We start from the raw sequence: 21792 nt of genomic DNA, 5'->3' as shown, positions 1-21792 counted from the left end.
CAAATTTGGTGTCATCTGCAAATTTAGAAATTGTGTTTTTGATTACAAAATCTAAATCGTTAATATAAATTGTGAACAACAATAGTCCCAGCACTGATCCTTGTGGAACACCACTAACCACCTTTTGCCACTGTGAATATCTACCCTTTACTCCTACTCTCTGCTTTCTTTCTTGAAGCCAGCTAGCTATCCATTCTGCTACGTGCCCTGACTTCGCATTCTCTGACCTTGTTCATCAGTCTATTATGTGCTACCTTACTTTGAAAATCTAGATAAATTACAGCTACTGCATTACCCTTGTCTACTCTCTCTCTTACGGTTTCCTCTCATTCCAACAATCAGCAATGGGAGTGAGTTCTCACTTTGTAGTGGCATTCTAACAATTGTGCTTCTTCAAGGTAATAAAAGTGCCCTATCAGATTTATGTATCCATCTCATTATCATTTTGCATACCTTGCCAGCCAATTATTGTGTGTGATTGTATTAATAAAGGTCAGGGAGTAGCTCGTGTCCTAATTCATCTTATCCTCAAGTTGGAAGGGCAAAATCATGCAGACTAAACGTGTACAAAAAGAAAATCTGAAATGGAAGGCATTGAATGCTGCCCTCTTGTAGAATCTGTTTGAATCTAGCCTATGCAGATGGAATAAACTATTCCCTTCTGACGGTTGCAAGTTAGTCCAGGGGGAAATATATCCCAACTTAATTTCCTGTTGACAACATAGAATTGCTCATTATGCTGCTCCAGGCAGAAATCTCACACCAGTGTGAATGAGGGGTGCTCAAGAAGCTTGAGTATCTCTTTCATTACCCTACAGACTAACCCCAGTCAGATCGGACCAGAGAATGCTCATTGTTGAAGTGAAAGTAGAAAATGGACGTTTCCCCCGGGGTCAATTCTCGTCTCATCCCTTGAATGGTAAATGCATCAAAATTTATGGTGAAACATGACATTTTCTGTAGCATAACTGGGCACACAAAGGAAACCACAAGCTGCCTCCTTAATTCGGAGAGAATATTTGCTTATTTTGCCCTTCATTCTTCAAATTGTAAAGAATGATTAAAAAAATAGAAATGGAGGTGACTTGTTGCAGTTACAAAGAGAACAAGGCCCTTGGCTCAGATGGATTGTACCCAAGCTACTTTTAAGCATGCTAATGAAATCAAACACATCATGATTGATTGTCCACCTCCGTGGGACTGCTCGCACGTGGGCCCATTCTTACCTACCCAGTTGTGTCCAAAGCACCTTTAGCAAAGGCTTCTCTTCCTAACTCTAGTTTTCTCTGGAGACCCCAATGGATCTATCCTTGGCTCCCTCCTCTTTCTCATATATATACTGCCCCTTTGAGATAACAGCCGAAGACGTGGGGGTCGATTTTCTTGGAGCCGTCAGGCAGGGTTTCAGGTGGGGGGGGGGGGAAATCCCGATTTCGGGGGTCCTGATACCATCCCGCCCAAAACCCGCCTCCACGTAAATTTCAGGGGAGGCGGGTACCCGCCCCGCACTGGGACCCGCCGACCCGAGGCAGGAAGGGATTTGTGCCAATTAACTGCCTGTTAACAGGTAGTTAACGGGCAGTTTTTTAGCCTAATCCCTATTTTGAGGGGTGTCGTGTGGGATTCCCAACGGCTCCAAACCACGCCAGGTTAGAGCAGGCGGGCATCGGGTTGAAGGACTTGGAGGGGTCGCGATGTCGGTGTTCAGGTGAGTGATGGGTGCATGAGTGCAAAGGTAAGTGTGTTTGGTGTGTCTAAAGTGTGTAAAGAAGTTTAAATTACCTGTACTTACCTTAACAGCCATTCCTCCTCTAGGTTTCAGGAGTCCATCACTCAGTCGGCACTGAAAGCAAAATGGCTGCGAGCTGTCAAAAGTGACAGCCTGCAGCTTTCATTGCCGGTGAGACTTCTAACTGAGTCTGTGTAGAAGGACTCAGGTTAGAAGTCAGACTGTCAGTGTTTGACAGCTTCAAACAGCTGTGAAACACTGATATTTCATCTGTCAACACCTCTTGACAGATGAAATTTCAGTCTGTGACGTCACCTGTTGCCGGGTGGCCCTTAATTGGCCTGCTGAGCCCGCTGGGCGGGCTTAACAAGGTCAATCAAGGGAAAATCGCGTCAATTGGCCGAACGTCGATGTAGGCGGGACTAAAACCTGAAAGTTGAAGCCCCGACTCCTTCCCGACAGCTTTATGAAAATCTACCCCGTGGAGTCAGGTTCAACATGTTCGGCTCAAAAAAAAAAAAAAAATCATGTCTAGGTTTAAGCCAGTGAAGTCCTGGTTCCTGTCTTGCTTGAGTGAAAGGATTATTTTGAATGCTGAGTTTATGGAAGGAACAGTGGGAGGAGAAGGCTAATATAGCTGTAAAAATGTATTGTTGATAATGTTCGTAGAGAGTTATGATACTTTTTATAGGACATACTAAGTTTTCAGATGAAACTGGATTAATATAGGATACTGATATTTCAATAATGAGGAATGCAGTTCTAACACTTATTTCTCTAATGTTTGGCTGTATTATTGTGTGATTATACTACACCAAGTGATTTGTAGTAAAGCACTGAATTCTGAGAGATTGGGCAGGGGGTAAATACTGTGTAGATGTGGCACTTGTATTGTGGCTGGATTTGGCCTCCCCATTTCTACTATTCATAAACTGCAAGTCATTAAGAATACTGCACCAGCGTGCTCACCTGCACCAATTGCTCATCCCCATCACTCCTGTCCCTGCCAAGCTTAACTGGCTATTTTTTGAAGCGCCTTGGGATGTTTTATATTACATTAAAGGTGCAATATAAATATACTGTAAGTTATTGTTGTCCCAGAGGTTGGATTTTAAGATTTGTGCCCTTTTCTGCTACTGGCTCAACCTGCTTTGTCCTATGTTGCTGCGCTTGCCCTCTAAAACTCAAACAATGGCCTACTTCTCGTTTTTCACTCCACCATCGATGGCCACTCATTCAGCTGCTTTGTCCCCTGGTTTCTAGAACACCCTCCCTGCCTTCAAAAACCTTCTGAATGTCCTCTTGTTGGAGTGTGCTTTTGTTTCCTCATTCATTCCCCCACCCCACCCCCCTTTCTTTCTACCCATTTTGCTTTATGTCTGCCATTGAATATTCCAAAATTATAGCTCTACATTCAGTTATCCACAATCTCTAGACCATTTTTTTGCTCATTAACTCTTTTGAGCAGTAATGGCACCTAACCTTTTAGAGGATTGTAGCATGTTTATGAATATGCTTATATTATCTCTGGCCATCATTCTCCTCTCCTGAAAGTGCTAAGGTATGGATGTTGGTCAGCCTGTGGTACCTTGCTGAAGTTTCCATTCTTCATGTCAGCCATGGCTCAGTTGGTAGGACTCTCTCCTCTGAGTCAGAAGGTCATGGATTCCAGTGCTACTCCAGAGACTTGAGCACAAAATTTAGGCTGACACTCCAGGGCAGTACTGAGGTAGTGCTGATGAATGAGATGTTAAACTGAAGGCTCCATCTGCCCTCTCGGGTGGACGAGAAAGATCCCATGGGATTATCCAAAGAAGAGCAAGGGAGTTCTCCCCGGTGTCCTGTCCAATATTTATCTCAACCAATATTATTAAAACAGATTATCTGGTCATTATCAGATTGCTGTTTGACAAATTGACTGCCACATTGCAACAGCGACTATGCTTGAAAAGTACTTTGTTAGCTGTAAAGTGATTTGCGACACCCTGAGACCATGAAAGTTTTTCCTTTCATATGTGGAGTGAGTGTTGACGGGTTATTTTATTCTATGGGTGCATCACAATTGAGCCTGATCCTGTCTTTGCCCAGATGGCCACCTAGTAGTGATGTGGCTTGACAAAGTTTAGCTGAGATATTGGCTGTTTTGAGTTTTTTAATGTTTAGTTTTTCTAATTGCTGTATAGCATCGTATGCTATGGGAGCCTAACTTCTTAGCCTGGCTTATAACCACAGAAGACTTTTGTATACGTTTCACAAGCCTGAAAGTTATACAAAACATGTTTTATGCTAGAGGGCTCCCATAATTTTTTTCTTTTGTTTAGCTCCGGGCTGTTGGCGCACGAGCCCTGCATGGTAGAGCTGGAAAATTCTGATTTCCTACCTCTGCCCCATGCAGGGCTAGTGCTCCAACAGCTCAAACTGATGCATAAAACATGACACAGTGTGACACCACAAAGTTTTGTTACTGGGCCACCATCACAAAAAAGCCTCAGTATTGCACAGAAGTGTCAGCCTGACTTAATGTGCTCAAGTGCACAGTGGAGTTTGAACCCACAACCTGTGACTGCAAAGTGAGTGCGACCAACTGCCTGCCCATCAGGAAGAGACCAGGATCCCTTTCTTCTTGAGATAGGAAATATGCTCTCAGTGCTTGCATTGTTCACAATACTTCTTACTGTCTTAACTGAAATTATGCAATGTAGCATTGTGTCTAGGTTCTTCAAATTAACTTGTTAGTCCTTCTCACAAAAGGGGTAAAAATTGGTGAGAAAATCTCTCATACATTACATTAATAACCTAGTTACAGAAAGGGATATTTTGAGGCCCTGCCCATGTAATCAGGAGATGAAAGACAAGAAAGGAGGAAAGACCTGCATTTATATAGTGCCTTTCATGACCTCGGGACGCCTCAAAGTCGCTGCTGTAATGATGTAAAGGAAAAGCCAAGCGGTGGAGAGATGTTTTTTTTTATAGGTTTTCACATGCTTCCTTGAGCATAACGATGAACTATGTCTCTGCGTTCTGGTTACCAGTTGAGTTAACCAGGCATTTGCAATAATTTAAGATTGTATTTTACTGTGCCAGGAAGATTCTGGGCAGTAATTACTTGCACTCAGTGCAGCATTCACTCTCCTGCTCAGATTTATATCCTCAGCAATTTTTTCCTTGTGTCTTTTGCATGCAACATGAGCCATTTATATGCAGAAAAGTGTACGGAATAGCTTTTTTTTGAACTGGCAAATGTCACATCAAATTCTGTAGTGAAAATAGGAGACTTGAAAACACTGGTCCATGATAAACGTAAGCTATTCATTGAGTCTTTTTATGCTTTTGCCAACCCGGTGCTGACATCTGGCAATATTTGTAAGTGCATTTCTAATGGAGCTGCGTGTCTTTAGGCCTTGACATATTAATCAATATTAATGTTGCTGCATGACTTTATTGCAGGTGGACCTCAACGATTCTCACAGTCAGATGGTTGTTCACTGGGCTGGAGAAAAGAGCAATGTGATCGTGGCACTTGCTCGGGATAGTCCACTCTTGCAGGGACATCACACCAGTTTTGTAAGTAAAGCATTTAAAAAAGTCACATTTGGATTTCAGGATGGTTTATGTTTCCAATTATCACACTGAGACATACAATTTAGAAGCACGTGCAAACTTCCTGGCTTCGTTAAAAAAAAAAACTATGAAACAGTAAATGCATTATTTTTATAACTTGGTTCTTACTAATACATTTTATCTGTTCCAACTCCATGAGGGCATCTTGTCACATTTCGTTATACTCCCATTGGAAAAAATGGCTAAACATGGAATAAGGTTTTGTATGTATTTGTATGAAAAATACACCTTGTGTGTAATTTTAAAAATAAAGAATATTTCTAGTAGCAATGCGTAGGGACTAAGGCCTAGAAATTCAGTTGCTTGCGCCAGCCGGTAGCGCCTTAGGAGGAGGAGATGTTGGGCGCTAGGCGGCTAGCGGCCGGGCGCAGCGCGATCTGCGCCTTTCCCCAACTTCACTAGAGATTTAGCGTCGGCGCAAAGTCTTTGCGCGCGCTCAGCCACGCGCGCAGATCCTGACGTCATTTCATCGTGCAACGCCCTTTGTGCGCCCCAAACCGGAACTTCAGTGGCGCCGCCCTTCTTTGCGCCTGGTAGAGGGGAACGGTTCCCAGTCGCTGCGGGGGGCGCTATTTAAAGGGGACTCCTCCTGCATTATAAGTGACAGCCATTTTGTGCCAATCCTGTGTGAGAGACAAAGGCAGAGAACTTTCTGCTTTGACTCAGTGCTCGCACAGGTACTTCTGGCTTCAGGCCAGAGCTTTGCACTTGGATTTCACTTTCAGTGCCATAGCCTTGAGTCGCCACATATACTGTAATGGGGGCTACAATGGGTGGAAACGTTGGCTTCATGCATTGCATTCAAAGGGATCAGAGACGCCGTGAGAGAGTGCCAGTTATGGCCAGACGGAGAAGGGCCAACAGGTGTCGGCACAGGAGGCCTTACCCACCCAGGGTATATACCGCCAGCAGTTCTCATATCTGAACATGTCTGAGGAGCAGTGTGTTCGGCGGCTGCGATTCAGAAGGGAGGTGGTCACTGAGATCTGCCACCTGCTTCGCAGAGATCTGCAGCCACAGCTGAGGAGCAGGACATCTCTGTCGGCGGCAGTGAAGGTGACGGTGGCTCTCAAGTTCTATGCCACCGGCTCCTTCCAATCCGCTACTGGGGACATTGCCAACATCTCCCAGTTCGCGGTACATTGCTGCATCCGACAGGTGAACAATGCCCTTTTCAGAAGGAGACGTCAGTACATCTCCTTCCCCATGACCCTGGACAAGCAGCAAGAGCGTACAATGGGATTTGGAAGAATAACGGGCTTCCCCCATGGTCCAGGGCGTAGAACTGATGAACCAACATTGGTCAGGCCTTGCTTCAGGGCTGCAGTGCGTAGGGCATGGCAGCCAGACAAGTCCACCCTCCCCCTTAAGAGCTGACCGGCACCAGAGTGTCTGCCGTCAATCAGCAACTCGCCGCACCTGCGCTGCGCCCGCCCTCGGGGGTATCGCCCCGGACCGCCGGCTTAGCGCCTAATGATAGTCGTGCATCGCCTGTTTTAGCGCAGCAGCAACCTCTTGGGGCGATGCGACTGAATATCGGCGAAGGTGGCGCGAACTTGCGCCGGGCGCAAACTTTAGCGGCCGCCCGACTGTAGCGCCCCGAACGTGGCTATACTGAATTTCTAGGCCTAAGTGACAAATCATTCGAAGTAATATACTTAATGGTGAGTTTGCCATTAAATTATATTAATATGGGTCAAGGAAGAAGGCTGACTTCAGCATGCGTTTGATACTGAATTTTGATGTCCATGGCAAGTAGTATATGGTAATGAACAGTTTGTAAATGTTAATTCTAAGTATATCGCTGCATAAAAGGTATTTTAAAATATTCTACAATTTATAATTGTTAAAACCTCAGATATTGAAATAGGAAATTATTCCTGAATATTTGACAACTTCTTTGGAGGGTACTGAATTGATTAATGTTTGGTGTGTAAGTGAAGGAGACGGCACAAATAAGTAAGCAACATTTGGGAAGAAATGTACAGATATTTTCAGAGAGGGAGAGAGCCTGCTAGAGTAACATTTCTGTAATGTGTGGAATTTTGAACTGCCATGGCGTGGTTTCATGGTCCAGTATGTGTACCTCCTGAATGCTTTGGAGACTGTTGTGATGCTTGTGCTACCAACCCTTTCGGTTTTGGTTGTCCGAGGATGGCGTTACAAGGACGTGACCTTGTTCAGGTACATTTTGTTCTTTTCATGAATAGTCTGTGTGTTTTATGTAGTGTTGTAAGTTATCTTATTCTGGTGCATATAACACCCAACAGTGGCTGCTGGGTTGGTCAAATTGTTTCTTTTTGAAGAGCTGTTCTTCTCATGGATGTCTGCCAGGGAGTGTTGCACAGTTAATGCATTACGATTTCTTCCTGAAAGATTAACTGCTGTGGTACAATTGTTGAAAATTGGGTATTGTCCTAAAAGTAGCGTTTCATATAGTCTGATGGGGATCTATCCTTGGCCCTCCTTTTCCTCATCTACATGCCATCCCTTGGTGACCCCCTCTGCAGACATGGGGTCAGCTTTCACACTAATGCTAATGACATTCAACTGTCTCACCACTACCTCCAGAAAATTCACCAGTGGTGCGGGTGAACTGCCAAGACTCCAGATTGGTGCATTGCCAAACTGAGCTACTGAAGTGGGTTGACTGAGATACTGTAGAGATCGCCAAGTTTCTTCCATTGAATCTGTTGTCATTTTAAATGAACAAGAGAATGTAGACTAGATTGGACAACAGTGTTGTATAATCGCCTTCTGTACTGTTCATCTAATCTGGGGTTCTCATTTACCAGCTTGGTTTAAACATTTACTGGCCCTGCTTTTAGATAACCAAGGTGGTGTTCCTTGTATACATTGACTTCATGCCTTTTACTGAGCTTCCCTGCAACCTAGAGGTGTTATGGATGTACAGGAGTAGCATTGGGAGAATTTCTAAATTTTCTATGACAGATATTTGCCCAAAATGCTAATTTACAGTCTATTATTTAAAAAAAGCTATTGTTGGCAGTTTCAGTGACTCGGAATATACAACTGTTGGCTGTGGTACAGTATATTGCACAAGTTTTATGAATTAGAATCCTTTATTTAGAAATAGAGTTGCTGAGCCCAAACAGTTACATTGAGGAATCTATTAGAGGAATTTTACTCATGACTTAAGATGCCCAATAATTCCTAATTATTTTAATCCGAAATTCTTGCCTTTAGTTGCAGTTATAATAAAGGATTGGCGCAGTGGGTTGTATTTCTCAGCATGGTGCTCTTAAACTAACCAAAGGGGCAGTCTTTATAGGCCTATTATTCCCAAAGCCTTAATATGTCTTGGTCAACATTATTGCCTTCCAAGAAATTCTGAGCAGGTTACTGATTTTTATTTCTGTATTACAACAACTTGCATTTATATAGTGCCTTTAACATAGTAAAATGACCCAAGGTGCTTGAGTTGTTTATAAAGCAAAATCGAAAGCAATTCAGGCTACAGAAAGAACATTACAGATGACTTAACCTGAGCAATTCAAATAACTTGCAAATGATCATGTTGGAAAACTTTATTTAAAAGTCAGTCCAGTTGCAGATCAGTTTCCTGTACTGTACATTGTTTTTAGTCGCCAATATATTCTGGGGGAGCTTTTAGTCTAGTTTGTGCAAGAGTCTAATCTGAAAACTCAATTCAGATTCCTGTATGTTGGCTATCGAGTGAAAAGTGTGCTACTCCAAGGGTGTGTAGGTTTCAGAGAAGTTTATATTTTGTTTTCATTTTTTAATATTTTGAACACCCTATCATTCTCTTAATATACCTGTTTGTATTTTCACAATACTTCCACTAACAGTCCTTGTGAAATTACCAGGTTGTTACTATTCTAACCTGCTGGGAGGAAGATTTAAGAAGACATTAACCTCCAAGATAAGCTTACAACAAAGTATAGCAGTAAAACAGAATTGAATCAATAGGTACTATTGTAGAACAAATTGGCAATCTCACTGTAACAGTTCTGTGTAAGTAATTTTAGTTATCCCTTCAGGAATTCTCTAAGTCAGATGAAAGAGAACAAGTAACGACTGACTGAAAGCTGCAGATTGTACTTGAGAGTAGAAGTATATTATATAAAGGAAAAAGTGTGCTGTAGTGGATTAGTTAAAATCTTAAGTTCTGTAGAGACACGGCTCTAAGTTATGTAGACTGCTCTTTACGCACTCCCAAATAAATAATGATTTCTCTGAGTTTAGTAAAGGAACTTAATTGACATTATTGGAGTAAGTTTGCTTATAGGGATTTTTAGCACCAGTGTGCCAATTGGAAACTTGGCAGTAGGCGTTCTTGCCAGTATTGCCCTTTTGAATGTGGGTGGGCCGATGAAGACTGCAATTGCATGTTCCCACTCATCTGTAGTCTGGCCCAGTTTCCTACGCACCACGTGATAGAGTGACGGATGTAGCAAACTTATTATCAAGTTTACTGAGACTTGGAAGTAGTAGGGTAGGATGCATTTAATGAATTGATTTGTCTGACTAGTTCAAAGTTTAAACTGTGCCCTGAAATGGGATGGTGGGGGAGGAAGGTGAAGAGAAAGATTATTATTGTACCTTTTAATGTGTTCCAGATAGAAACGCAGCTCAAGTATTCTTCATATTAAGAGCAATCTTTGAAGATTTATAGTCAAGATTTGTGCAGTCCAATCTAGAAAAAGCTCGGTCACAAATAAGTGGATTGCTGTACTGGGAGTTTCATGTGGGAGATTTTGGTTCAAACAGCGAAGATAAACCATAGTTGGGAGCTCAAGGCATTAATACATTTTGTAGATTTAGACGATGGACTTCCCAAACCATGAATGAAGCTCAAGTAGTTTAGAAATGTCATGCAAAGCCCAAAATTGTTCCAGACTTGAATATAGTAAAAGAAGTAGAACACTTATATAGTTACATTTCTATTTTTTTTTAGTTTTGCTGCCTGGCATCTTCCACAGGCATTGCAGCCGCTGGGCTTTCTGTCTGACTGTTCTGTCTCTAGTGACCAGAAGAAAGATCTTTTGGAATATGGTGGTAGTACAGGAGTTAGAGGAGGGGTGAAGGTTTTTTGAGAGAACATGTTTTACTAAACAGGTCCTCTTGTATCTGTATTGAAATTACTAATTTGTTTTCAATTTTCTTTAATGTAAATGATTTGAAAAACCAATAACTCTGTATAGATCAATCTGCAAATGTTTTACGTTACTGGATAACTTAATTGTGACTTTATGGACTTGAACTGTGTTCTTACTCAAGCTTGTTTTTAATAGAACCATAGAATTTTACTGCACAGGAGACCATTCAACCCATCATGTCTGTACTGACTGAGCTACCCCCTTTGTCTTATTCCCCTGCTCTTTCCCCATACCTTTTATAATTAAAAAAAAAAAAAATTCTTGATGTATATATCCACTTCCCTCAAAAACTATTGTAGATACCATTTCCAGTAGGGCATTCTATGTCCTAAAAAGCTTCTGTGTTTTTTTTAAATTGGCTAACCTCTCCCTTTGTTGCTGTTGCTGATGATGTTTCATTTATGCCAGCTGGTTACTGATTTATCGACCCAGCGGAAATAAGTTTTTTTTTTCTAATTCAACTTATTAAAACCTGGATGGTCCGCCTTAGCTCAGTGTAACACTTGCCTTTTGAGTCAGATGTGGTTGTGGTTCAAGCTTAACTTTAGAAACTTAAGCACATAATCTAAGCTGAAACTTCAGGACAGTACTGTGGGAGCACTACAGTGTCGTAGGTGCCATCATTCAGATGAGATGTTAAACCACGCCCCCGTCTGACTTCTCGGGTGAGCTCTCCCTGGTCCTGGCCAATATTTATCCCTCAATAAACAGCGCACAAAAAAAAATTATCTCATCATTTATCTCATTACCGTTTGTGGGACCTAATTGTGTGTAAGTTGGCTACTGCTGATCCCTACATTACAACAGTGACTACACTTTCAAAAGTACTTAATTGATTGAAGCACTTTGGGATGTCCTAAGGTTGTGAAAGATGCTATATTAATGCAACTTTCTTTTGCATTTTTTTTCTTCCATTTATACGTATTCTCTCTCTTTGCATGTGTGCGCGCTCCTTTTCTCTTGGTTGCGCTCGCTTTCGCTATCTCTCTACGTGCTTTCTCTTTTGCGTACATACCCACAATCTCATCTCTCCTTTGTAATTTTCAACACCTTTCTCATAACATGGCAGGTGGCTGTAGTACCTTGGAAAGGAAGAAAAAGCATTTTCCCATTAACTCTCCGGGGCAGACAGCTATACTGCCTGTACTATTTATGATCGAATAGTCATCGGGGAATATTATATATTGCTATCATGGGAACAAAGTCAGTGGTCTGGAAAATGAAAGATCTAAATCTTCAGTCCTCTCTAAAGAGAGACACATTTCTATAGCGCCTTTCATGACCTCAGGACGTCCTAAAGTACTTTACATAAGAACATAAGAAATAGGAGCAGGAGTAGGCCAATCGGCCCCTCGAGCCTGCTCCGCCATTCAATAAGATCATGGCTGATCTGATCCTAACCGCCAATCCACTATCACAGAACCATCTCCTGAATCTAACAGAATTAGACACATGAAATAGGAGCAGGATCAGGCTACACGGCCCCTGGGCCCGCTCCGCTACCCACAGGGCCATGGCCGATCCGAACCTAGACTCATGTCCAAATTCCTGCCCGCTCCCCGTAACCCTTAATTCACTTTACTTCTAGGAAACTGTCTATTTCTGTTTTAAATTTATGTAATGATGTAGCTTCTGCAGCTTTTTGGGGCAGCATATTCCATGGACCTACCACCCTCTGAGTGAAGTAGTTCCTCCTCATCTCAGTTTTGAAAGAGCAGCCCCTTATTCTAAGACTATGCCCCCTAGTTCTAGTTTCACCCATCATCGGGAACATCTTCCCCGCATCCACCCGATCCAACCCCTTCACAATCTTATATGTTTCAATAAGATCGCCTCTCATTCTTCTGAACTCCAATGAGTAGAGTCCCAATCTACTCAACCTCTCCTCATATGTCCATCCCCTCATCCCCGGGATTAACCGAGTGAACCTTCTTTGTACTGACTCGAGAGCAAGTATGTCCTTTCTTAAGTATGGACACCAAAACTGTACGCAGTATTCCAGGTGCGGTCTCACCAATACCTTGTACAACTGAAGCAATACCTCCCTATTTTTATATTCTATCCCCCTAGCAATGAAAGCCAACATTCCATTGGCCTTCTTAATCACTTGCTGCACCTGCATACTAACCTTTTGAGTTTCGTGCACCAGGACCCCCAGATCCCTTTGTACTTCAGTACTTTCCAGTTTCTTGCCATTAAGATAATAACTTGCTCTACGATTTTTCCTACCAAAGTGCATAACCTCACACTTTCCAGCATTGTATTCCATCTGCCAAATCTCTGCCCACTTACTTAGCCTGTCGATGTCCCCTTGCAGGTTTTTTATGTCCTCCTCACTCACTACTTTCCCTCCCATCTTAGTATCATCTGCAAACTTTGATATGTTACATTCGGTCCCCTCCTCCAAATCGTTAATATAGATTGTAAAGAGTTGGGGACCCAGCACTGACCCCTGCGGAACACCACTAGTTACTGATTGCCAGTCTGAGAATGAACCATTTATCCCAACTCTCTGCCTTCTGTTAGATAGCCAATCCTCTATCCATGCCAGAATATTACCCCCAATCCCGTGATTTTTTATCTTAAGCAATAATCTTTTGTGTGGCATCTTGTCAAATGCCTTTTGGAAGTCTAAATACACTACGTCCACTGGTTCCCCTTTATCCACCCTATATGTTACTTCCTCAAAGAACTCCAGCAAATTTGTCAAACATGACTTCCCCTTCATAAAACCATGCTGACTTTGTCCTATTAAATTATGATTATCCAAATGTCCTGTTACTGTCTCCTTAATAATGGACTCCAATTACAGCCAATGAAGTACTTTTGAAGTGTGATCACTGTTGTAATGTAGGAAACTTGGTAGCCAATTTGCACACAGCAAGCTCCCATAAACTGCAATATGACAATAACCAGATAATCTGTTTGAGTGATGTTGACTGATGGATAAATGTTGGCCAGGAGAACTCCCCTGGATCCCAAACACTCCTTCCACGCGATACAGAAATAGTGCCAATAGAACAAAGGGAGTAGACGCACAGACACATGTCACACCTATCAAGTGCTGAAATGGAAAAGAAATAGCAGGTGATATTAACATGAGACAATAGGAAGCATAATGAGAGAAATTAAAGATAATTAAGAGACACCGAGAATGTGAATTGGAACAGCGACCCAGGAGCCTAGGAGAAGAAAAAAGAAGCAGATTAATGCTAAGGATGCAGACTGCCCTGCCAGCACTGTGTTCTGACAAAGTACCAAAGTTCTTGAGTATCAACCCGCGTTTGCTTTCTTATTTTCTCCCCATAACCCTACCACCCCACTCCTCCTATAGCTGTAATGGCTGCACACCAATTCCACATTGTCAGTATCTCTGGCCCAAGAGAAAGTGGGAGCTAAAGTTAAGGTCTGAAGCTCTTGAGGTCAGTATTGAGGACAGTGTTGCAAAGTGTTTAATCAATAATGTGCTGTCCCATGAGCTTGCATTGAGCTTCATTGAAGCAATGTAGAAGGCTAAAGACAGAGGTGGGACTGGGATGGGCGATTGAATCGGCAAACAACAGGGAGATCGGGGTCGTACTTTGGGGTAAGGGCTCGTAAATTGCTTTATCGCGTGGAAGGCGTGTTTGAGGTCCAGGGCGGGGGGGTGGGAGGTGAATGGGAGGATGCTGTTACATGGGAAGTTGTCAGGAGAAGGGCAGTTTGAAGTAGGGGTGGTTGAAGAATGAACCACGGTGTTGCTGAGAGAACAGTCTCTTTGGAAAGCAGAGAGAGGAGTGGCGGGTAAGATGTGTTTGATGGAATCAATTTGGAGATGGCGGAAGACGATCTAGTGAAGGCGGAGGCTGGTGGGGTGGAAGGTTAGGACAAGAGGGACCCTATCACAGTGGTGGGGGTGGGGGGTTGGGAGGTTGATGAGAGCAGGAGCAGAGGAAATGGGATGGATCCGGTGGCAGGTCCTGTTTACCATGGTGCAGGGGAGTCCTCAACAAAAGAAAAGAAGGAACCTGTGCAATGAGACTTAAACAAAAGTGAATGAGGAACAAATGAGGCTCAAATTTAATAACATATAGCACGACTGAAACTTTAAAAAAGGACCTTTTTAAAAACAAAAGGAATTGTGGAGAAAAGGTTTTTAAAGGTTTTATATTTCAGACAAAGGCAGGACTAGTACTTAAAGGCAGTAGTATCAGGGCTATTAAAACAAAAAGCAGCAAAATGGAGCCTGTAAATTGAAAATAAAATTCAACAGTACAGGGGTTACATGTTAAAATAAGCAGCACAATTTTTTTTAAAAAGCAGTGGAAGTGGAGTAAGTTTGCTGGAAGAATGAGCCAGGAAGGAGAGGAGCTCAAGAAACTGCAACAAGCAGTGTGAAGAAAACCGAGGGAGCAGGGCACGAGAGCAGGCATCTTACTGGGAAGGACACCTAATTTGCAGCGGGTTGGGCTAGAATGGGGAGAAGTGGATATTAAGGTGGGAATAAGACCTGGGAGGAGCCACCTATTTTCTGGAGGGCTGCAATTACAGCGTGACAGATACATGTTGACTGATTTTTGCATTGCAGATATTGACATGAGTGTTACTCAAATTGGGAGACAGGGTAATGTGAACAGCATGTGCAAATAGCAAAAAGTTTAATATATTAGAGATGTATAATACTTGACCAGTAGTGCTTGAAAAACTCATTGGCTTTTGTATCATCCTTGTATATCTCTGGAGTTTCAACATTCTGGATGTATTGTATGCTTCAAGAAAGGCTTTCATTAAACATGGATATGTTTGTCCTTAAAATGGAGAACATTATAGAGAGAAAGTTGTGATCTATAGGAAGATTAAATTAACTAATTTCTTATCGATTGTCAAACCAGATGCTCCTAGTTCGAAGTATAAAGGCTAAATCAACGTCTCTCAGAATAGCGTAGAAATGAAAGTTACTGATAAATTACTTGTTACATTCCCTCTACTCTGCATTAGCATTTTCCCTTATTTCCCCCGCACCCCCATCCATCCATGCTGCACTAGTTTGACACTTCCATTCCCACCAATAGCCATTTTTGTTTGTTTTGTTTAAGGCCTTGGAGGATGCAGTTTTATTGAGATCAGCGCTGCATTTGCAATGTAAATCTAGATTTAAGACCTGACCTGATTCTGGAGTGAGAGGCTCTTCTAGGGGAGTTTAATCTGCTTCAATCTGGTGACTAGTTGGGTCCTAACTCCCAATTCAGGCCACATTTTCATTGCAAATGTGGAGTTGGTACAAGCCAGATTTTCAGTGCATCAATGCCACAATTGTGTAAGTACATCCTTCGTTCGAGGCTACTTGTTTCTGCTGTTGATGTCTGTCCATTCGCAGCAGGTTGAGAATACCCTTGTTTTTTTTTTCTCTTGTTGGAGCCAGTTCTAGATGTGAAACAAGTGTGCACTAACTCTGGGAAAACAAGCGAGTCATTGTAACAACCAATATGATATCAACAATTAATACTAGAAATCAGTATAATGTTTACTTATCTTCAATTACAGGTGCTGAAGAGATGAGGTCTTGTGTATATGCTATTAAGTAAGGCCGGATATCCGATGAAGGCTTGACTATTCTAAGACTAAAGGCTATTTGTGTGGGACAATTTTCATCTGCTGCTTCCCCCCCCCCCCCCCCCACCACCCCCGGTGAAAAACCAGGCAACCGGAAAAGGAAAATTGAGTGGGCACCTCTACCACTCCTCTGACACCCAAGGCCTGCCTGCCTTCAATTTTCAGACAGCCCTTTAAATGGGTGCTCAGCATTCCTGCCGAAAATGGGCGAGAAGATTGTTTAAATATGCAAATTAGAGTCCTACGCCAGTTGTCGAACCCCAGATTATCGCTTTGCCCAGTTGATTCCTAAATTGGCAATTGGCACCCTATTTACACCATAGCACCCCGATTAAAAGGGCCTACCAGCTGACTCGGCGGGTGCTCCAGCCACCCAGTGGTAGGCCCCTGGGGAGATAATGGCAGCCACACCCCACGGTTTTCAGGGCGCTGCCACCCCTTTTCTGCCCAGTGAGCAGCCTTAAAATCTCGTTAGTAAGTTTACATTTTGGTAAGGAGACTTAAATTGGGGGGGAAAATGGCTGTAAAACCCATTCCAAAAGCCAATTTACAGAATTCCAAAGATTGACTGGGTTGCATCAGAAAGTGACCAAGTAAATTTTTACTGCATTTTATGGATTAAGCCTGAAAAGGCTGCTGTAGGGCATTGTGGTCCTAGTAAGTTGATCGTGTCTAAATAAGGTAGTAATTCTGCAGCATAGGGAGGGTTAAGTTTTGGCTGGTACTAAAAGTGACTCGACCATTCCATTCGATCTAATTGACTGGAAATGGCTAAGTATTTTGAGTAAAATAGCTTCACATAATGTAATCATATTGGTTGTTAAACTAGTTTCTTGTGAGGGATCAGCTAGCTGTTTGAATAGGTTGGAGTGGAAGAGTTCGTTATCTCTACAGGCCTAACTATATGAACGACCTTGCACTCCAACCTATTCAAAGAGCTAGGTTCTGTTCTTCAAAGGTGATGGGCATGATTCTTGCAGTATTAATCTGCAATGCTTTTGTTCTTTTAACAATTAAGCATTTTGAGTCATATTGTTCAAACTCTGGGGTGATTCACACTTTCTGCAAGTTGTGGTTAAAAGAATTTGTTTACAAACCTGTTTACTGTGTATAAACTTACTCGCTATTATTAGATTTCCTCTCGAAGTGTAAAGCTTAACCTGATATTTAATGTGATAAAGCATAAAATTCTGGTCACATATTCCTGTGGCATTTTCTGTTCGTGTTACTAAACTAATTGTGATAATGTCATGAGATGGGGGGGGGGTGGTGGTAAGTTCAAGCTAAATTGACTGGATCGGGTTGGCTGTCCATTTTGCACCCTGCCTGATTTTAACTCTCCATTGACTGTAATGGAGAGTAAACGAGGCGAGCTGTAAAATGGGTGCCAACCCAAACCTGGCTGTTTCCCACCTAGCTGGTTAGATTAAAATCCCCCCTCCCCCCACTGTACCCAATTCCACTACCCTGGCTGAGATTAGCTGACTCGGTATGGACCAGCTAAAAAAGATAGCCGCAGTATTTAAGTAGCTGATTGATGTTTTCAGTATCCATTGTGGGCCTTTAGGTAGGACCAGAAAAGGAAGGAAGGGGAAGGGCACACCAGTGAGGAAAAAAAAAAAAATTCTACCTACAGAATTGAATGGTTTACGGTAGGTACGTTGGTCTGTTCAAGACCTTGCTGCTCTACACTTAAGTGACATTGGTCGCTTGTTGAGCAATGAAGTGAACATTTTTAACTTCACATCTAAGTTATTTTAGCATAAAAATTAACTGGTAGTACAATTTTTTTTAGAAGGAGACAGAACCTGGGGATCCCTAATCTCAGTGCCTTGCTTACACACTGTGCAATTATCAACTGAGCCATTGGAGCCAGGAAGCGAACGCTGCAGCAATCTAATAGACACCGATTTTAAGAGACATGAAGTTAAGCAGAATCATATTCTGCTAATTACAATCTTTATTTCTATGCATATGTACAGTACAAGAATCCCACTTGTTGCCTGTTATCTTGGCTGTGAAAATTTGTGTTTACATTTGCAGAAATGTAGAAGACTGGAATTAACTAAGGTATCCTATTGCTGCACCCAAGTTCCTTGAGGCTCTGTTTCTAAGTTACGGTAATTGTTTGTGCAGTGTAGCTTGGCAGGTAAGGTCACAATGGACCTTAGACAATCCCAATGGTATTTTTATAAACCTCATGCGAAGGTGCATGGAAAGAATTAATCCTCGTTAATATACTGTGAGTGCAGTCTTTGTCTCCATTTTAAAGCTATACTACCAGTTAATGTTTTGTATTGAAATAATTTCGATGTAAAGTTTTACATTTTCACTAAATTGTTCAACGAGTGATGAAAGAAGAAAGCCTTGCATTTATATAGCGCATTTCACAATTTCAAAATGTCCTAAAGTGCTTGACAGACAACAAAGTACTTTTTTGAAGTGTAGTCACTGTTGTAGGAAAGTCATTAAAAAATGTACAGCAGCAATGCCTCCTGCGTTACTCACTAAAATATTCAATCCAGTACGTAGATTTCTTTTTAAGAGTTAAGCTTGGCATGTGGGAATTCTTTAGCTAACTTTGGTTTTAGAAATTTATATTTTTTTAAATTCCAGTTACAGATCAGGTAGTGAAAATTCATATTTCCCTCATTATCTCCTTCATCTACCTTAAGGCCTATGCTTGATATTAAAGGTCTGTCAGCTACCTAAAGTGAATTAGCTAACTGTATTACAAGCAAAATTAGTTGTCATTTTTGTATATCCTGGTGCTAACTCAGTGCAAGACATTGCCATGTCCACTCTCAGAAATCTATTCTTGCATGCAGATGGAGTGGAAAGTTTCTCTTCCCCATATCTGTTGATTATACTGGGCAGCATATTACCCAGTACACCCTCTCAAAAACTGGAATGCTAAAAGATTAACCTAGTCAAAATTATGGGGGGATAAATTTGGTTGCATTGCACCTCCCGCTAGCGCCCTAAGAGGGTGCCAACGGGGCGCAAAGCAACTAGCGCCCGGGTGCGGTGCCGCCAATGCCTCCTGCGAAATTTAGTGGGAGGTTAGCGGCGGCGGTAACTGGTAGCGCCCCGTGGCGCTGCGCCGCCGGTGATGACGTCATCGCCGTGCGCAGCGCCCCGGCCGCGATTTTCGGGAGCGCCCCCTGACTTACTGCCGGACGCTATGTCTGACGGGGTCAAGGGGTCCTACCTATGGCCGGGGAGGTGCTATTTTAAGGCGAAGTGTGGGGCGGCCATTTTTGTTGGCCGCCTGCCAGCACCTGCCTCCTTACACGTTCCCCTGTGGAGTGCCGGCTGCGCTCCATGAGCCCGGCACTTCTCTTGAGTGCCGGGCTCTTTTGACGGCAATCCCGATCCCCGGGGGCCCAGCTGGGGCCTGGGTCGCGCTGCGCAAGGCCTCTCCCTTTAAGAAGGGGAGGAAGGCCTGCAATATCGCGGTGCGACATTGCGCTGTGGCACGTAGCGCCGCGATATTCCCTCACAGCGGCCCAAGAGGGAGGCGGGGTGCTTCCAGTAGCACCCTGCTTCCCTCTTAGGGTGCTACCACTCAATTTCTGTCGCGGGGACGCTCATTTTTCCAGGGCGCTACCCAGCGAAGTTAACGCCCCAAAATGGGGCGCTACTCAATTTTTAGCCCATGGTATTTACCCATGCACCATATTATAGTTCAAAACCCTCTATATAAAGTGAAACAGGACAAGCAGCATTCTGATTTAGATTTGGGGTACAGGTATATGGCATAGTGGTTATGTCACTGGACTAGTAATCCGGACACAGGAGTTCAAATCCCACCCCAGCAGCTGGGGAATTTAAATTCAGTTAATTAAATAAATCTGGAATAAAAAGCTAGTGTCTGTAATGGTGACCATGATTGTAAAAACTCATCTGGCTCACTAATGTCCTTTAGGGAAGGACATCTGCTGTCCTTACCCGGCCTGGCCGATATGTGACTTCAGACCCACATGTGGTTGGTTGACTGTTAATTGCCCTCTGAAATAGCCTAGCAAGCCACTCGGTTGTATTCAAGAAGGCGGGTCACCTCCATTAGGGCAATTGGGGATGGGCAATAAATGCTGGCCTTGCCGGTGATGCCCATATCCAATGAATGAATAAAGAAAAAAAATGAGCTTGGAGACTCTCTATGTTGGGAGTTACTGTTTGTCCATTGATTTTTATACATAGTTTTGGCAAGACTGATTTGTTTGGAGGATAGCTGACTGAAATGCAGCCTCTTGCTCAATCTTCAGATGGAATGACATCATTGACTTCATTTACTGAAATTCACAAATTTCACAACCTCAGAATCCCATTACTTTTGTATGAATGAAGTGCAGGCTTGTTGAGGGGGTTGGTGGGGTAGTGCTGACTTGTGGTATGGCTATTCTTGCTCATGCATGTGTGAAATGGGACAAAAAGCGTTTCCCCTCATGCATTACCTTCAAATGTTTCAGTAAAATTTCAAATGTATGCTTTACTTCCATATTATACATTGAAAGCTCTCTGACCTGGCTTTAGTCGAAAAAGTGACTGCAATATCCACAGTACTTTGAAGTAGAGGTGAATCCACTTAAAAACTAGTCACCAATGACTTTGTTTGCTTCTTAGTGCAGTTTATGCAGGAAGTGACATTTTCACAGGAGCAAAACAAGATGTTGGTTGAAAAGTGCGATTTATTGTCGAAGGCTGCTGCATTTTTGTGACAACTGTAGTGTCAGTGTGTAGCGGCTTCACCGCAGCAGTGCTCAGAAGTTCTGGTGTAAAGTTAGATTGTGGATTCTGATAATTGCTCCATATCCTCCTCGTGATTATCTTTAGTCCTGATCTTATCGCAAGCTTCCTTTTCAAAAGTCAGTTTAGTTTTATTCACTCCATTTATTCTTTGCACTTTGTTTCACCTTGTATTTAATTTGCTGTAATTTTAAATTGCCCCTTGGAACAAGGGTGTGTTTTTAATCATCTGACCATGTCTCTCTCTTTCTCCTTGGGCCTGATGGGGTTGAACAAATGGCTCTCCGCTGTAAAACAGTTTATAATATCCACTGGGTTCTTCGAATTGCCTCGAGTCTCCTTCTGACAAATTGGACCATTTGTGAAGATCTTTTACTCTTTTAAATGGTACAATTGAGCAGATATTAACTGCCCTATGTATAGAACAAGCTACAATGAAGTTGTAAACCCTTTTAATAATATGCAAAAAAGGTCTGTCTCTTCTCACATTACTTCCATATTTAACTCTAAAATCAGCTTGTTCTTCACTTTTAATCTTAGTTTTCATCTTTCTCTTCCTTACTTCACTTCCTCTTCTCCCGCACCACCCCCCCTTCCCCAGAACATGGGTGCATATATACAGACACACATTTCCTAATTGGTAGAGACTGCTGTTGCTTTAAGCAACTAATTATTAAAAATACACTTTCATATTTTGGACTCTCTAGCTAGTGTATGTTTCTACTTTTGTATAGTTTGTCAATTTCACAAGCCAGACTTTTCCATCATATAATGTTGGATAAAACAAGAAAATAACACTTCATTTTAATTTTTGCATTGGTTTCATTTTTTGTTTATATTTTTCTTTGTGCTTTTAGTCTTAGTTTCAACTTAAAGTTGGAATTTCCTCACCGAGGCCCGTCGGCCCTCAGTGGACGTAAAAGATCCCGCGGCACTATTTTGAAGAAGAGCAGGGGAGTT

At 42.5% G+C, this 21792-nt stretch overlaps 1 protein-coding gene across 2 annotated transcripts in view; it reads left to right on the top strand.

The window, feature by feature from the left end:
- sorl1 (sortilin-related receptor, L(DLR class) A repeats containing) overlaps positions 1-21792 on the top strand; it is a 238369-nt gene that overhangs the window by 45863 nt on the left and 170714 nt on the right. For both annotated transcript variants that reach the window (XM_085967698.1, XM_085967697.1), the window contains exon 2: positions 5177-5293. In XM_085967698.1, the coding sequence (XP_085823824.1) occupies positions 5177-5293 (117 nt within the window). The remainder of the gene's footprint in view (positions 1-5176; positions 5294-21792) is intronic.

Source organism: Somniosus microcephalus, chromosome 26 (assembly GCF_052327205.1).
Source record: "Somniosus microcephalus isolate GS21.2 chromosome 26, FLI_Smic_1.0, whole genome shotgun sequence".
NCBI lineage: Eukaryota > Metazoa > Chordata > Chondrichthyes > Squaliformes > Somniosidae > Somniosus > Somniosus microcephalus.
The sequence above is the reverse complement of the archived record's forward strand: the minus strand, read 5'-3'. Positions and strand labels throughout refer to the sequence as shown.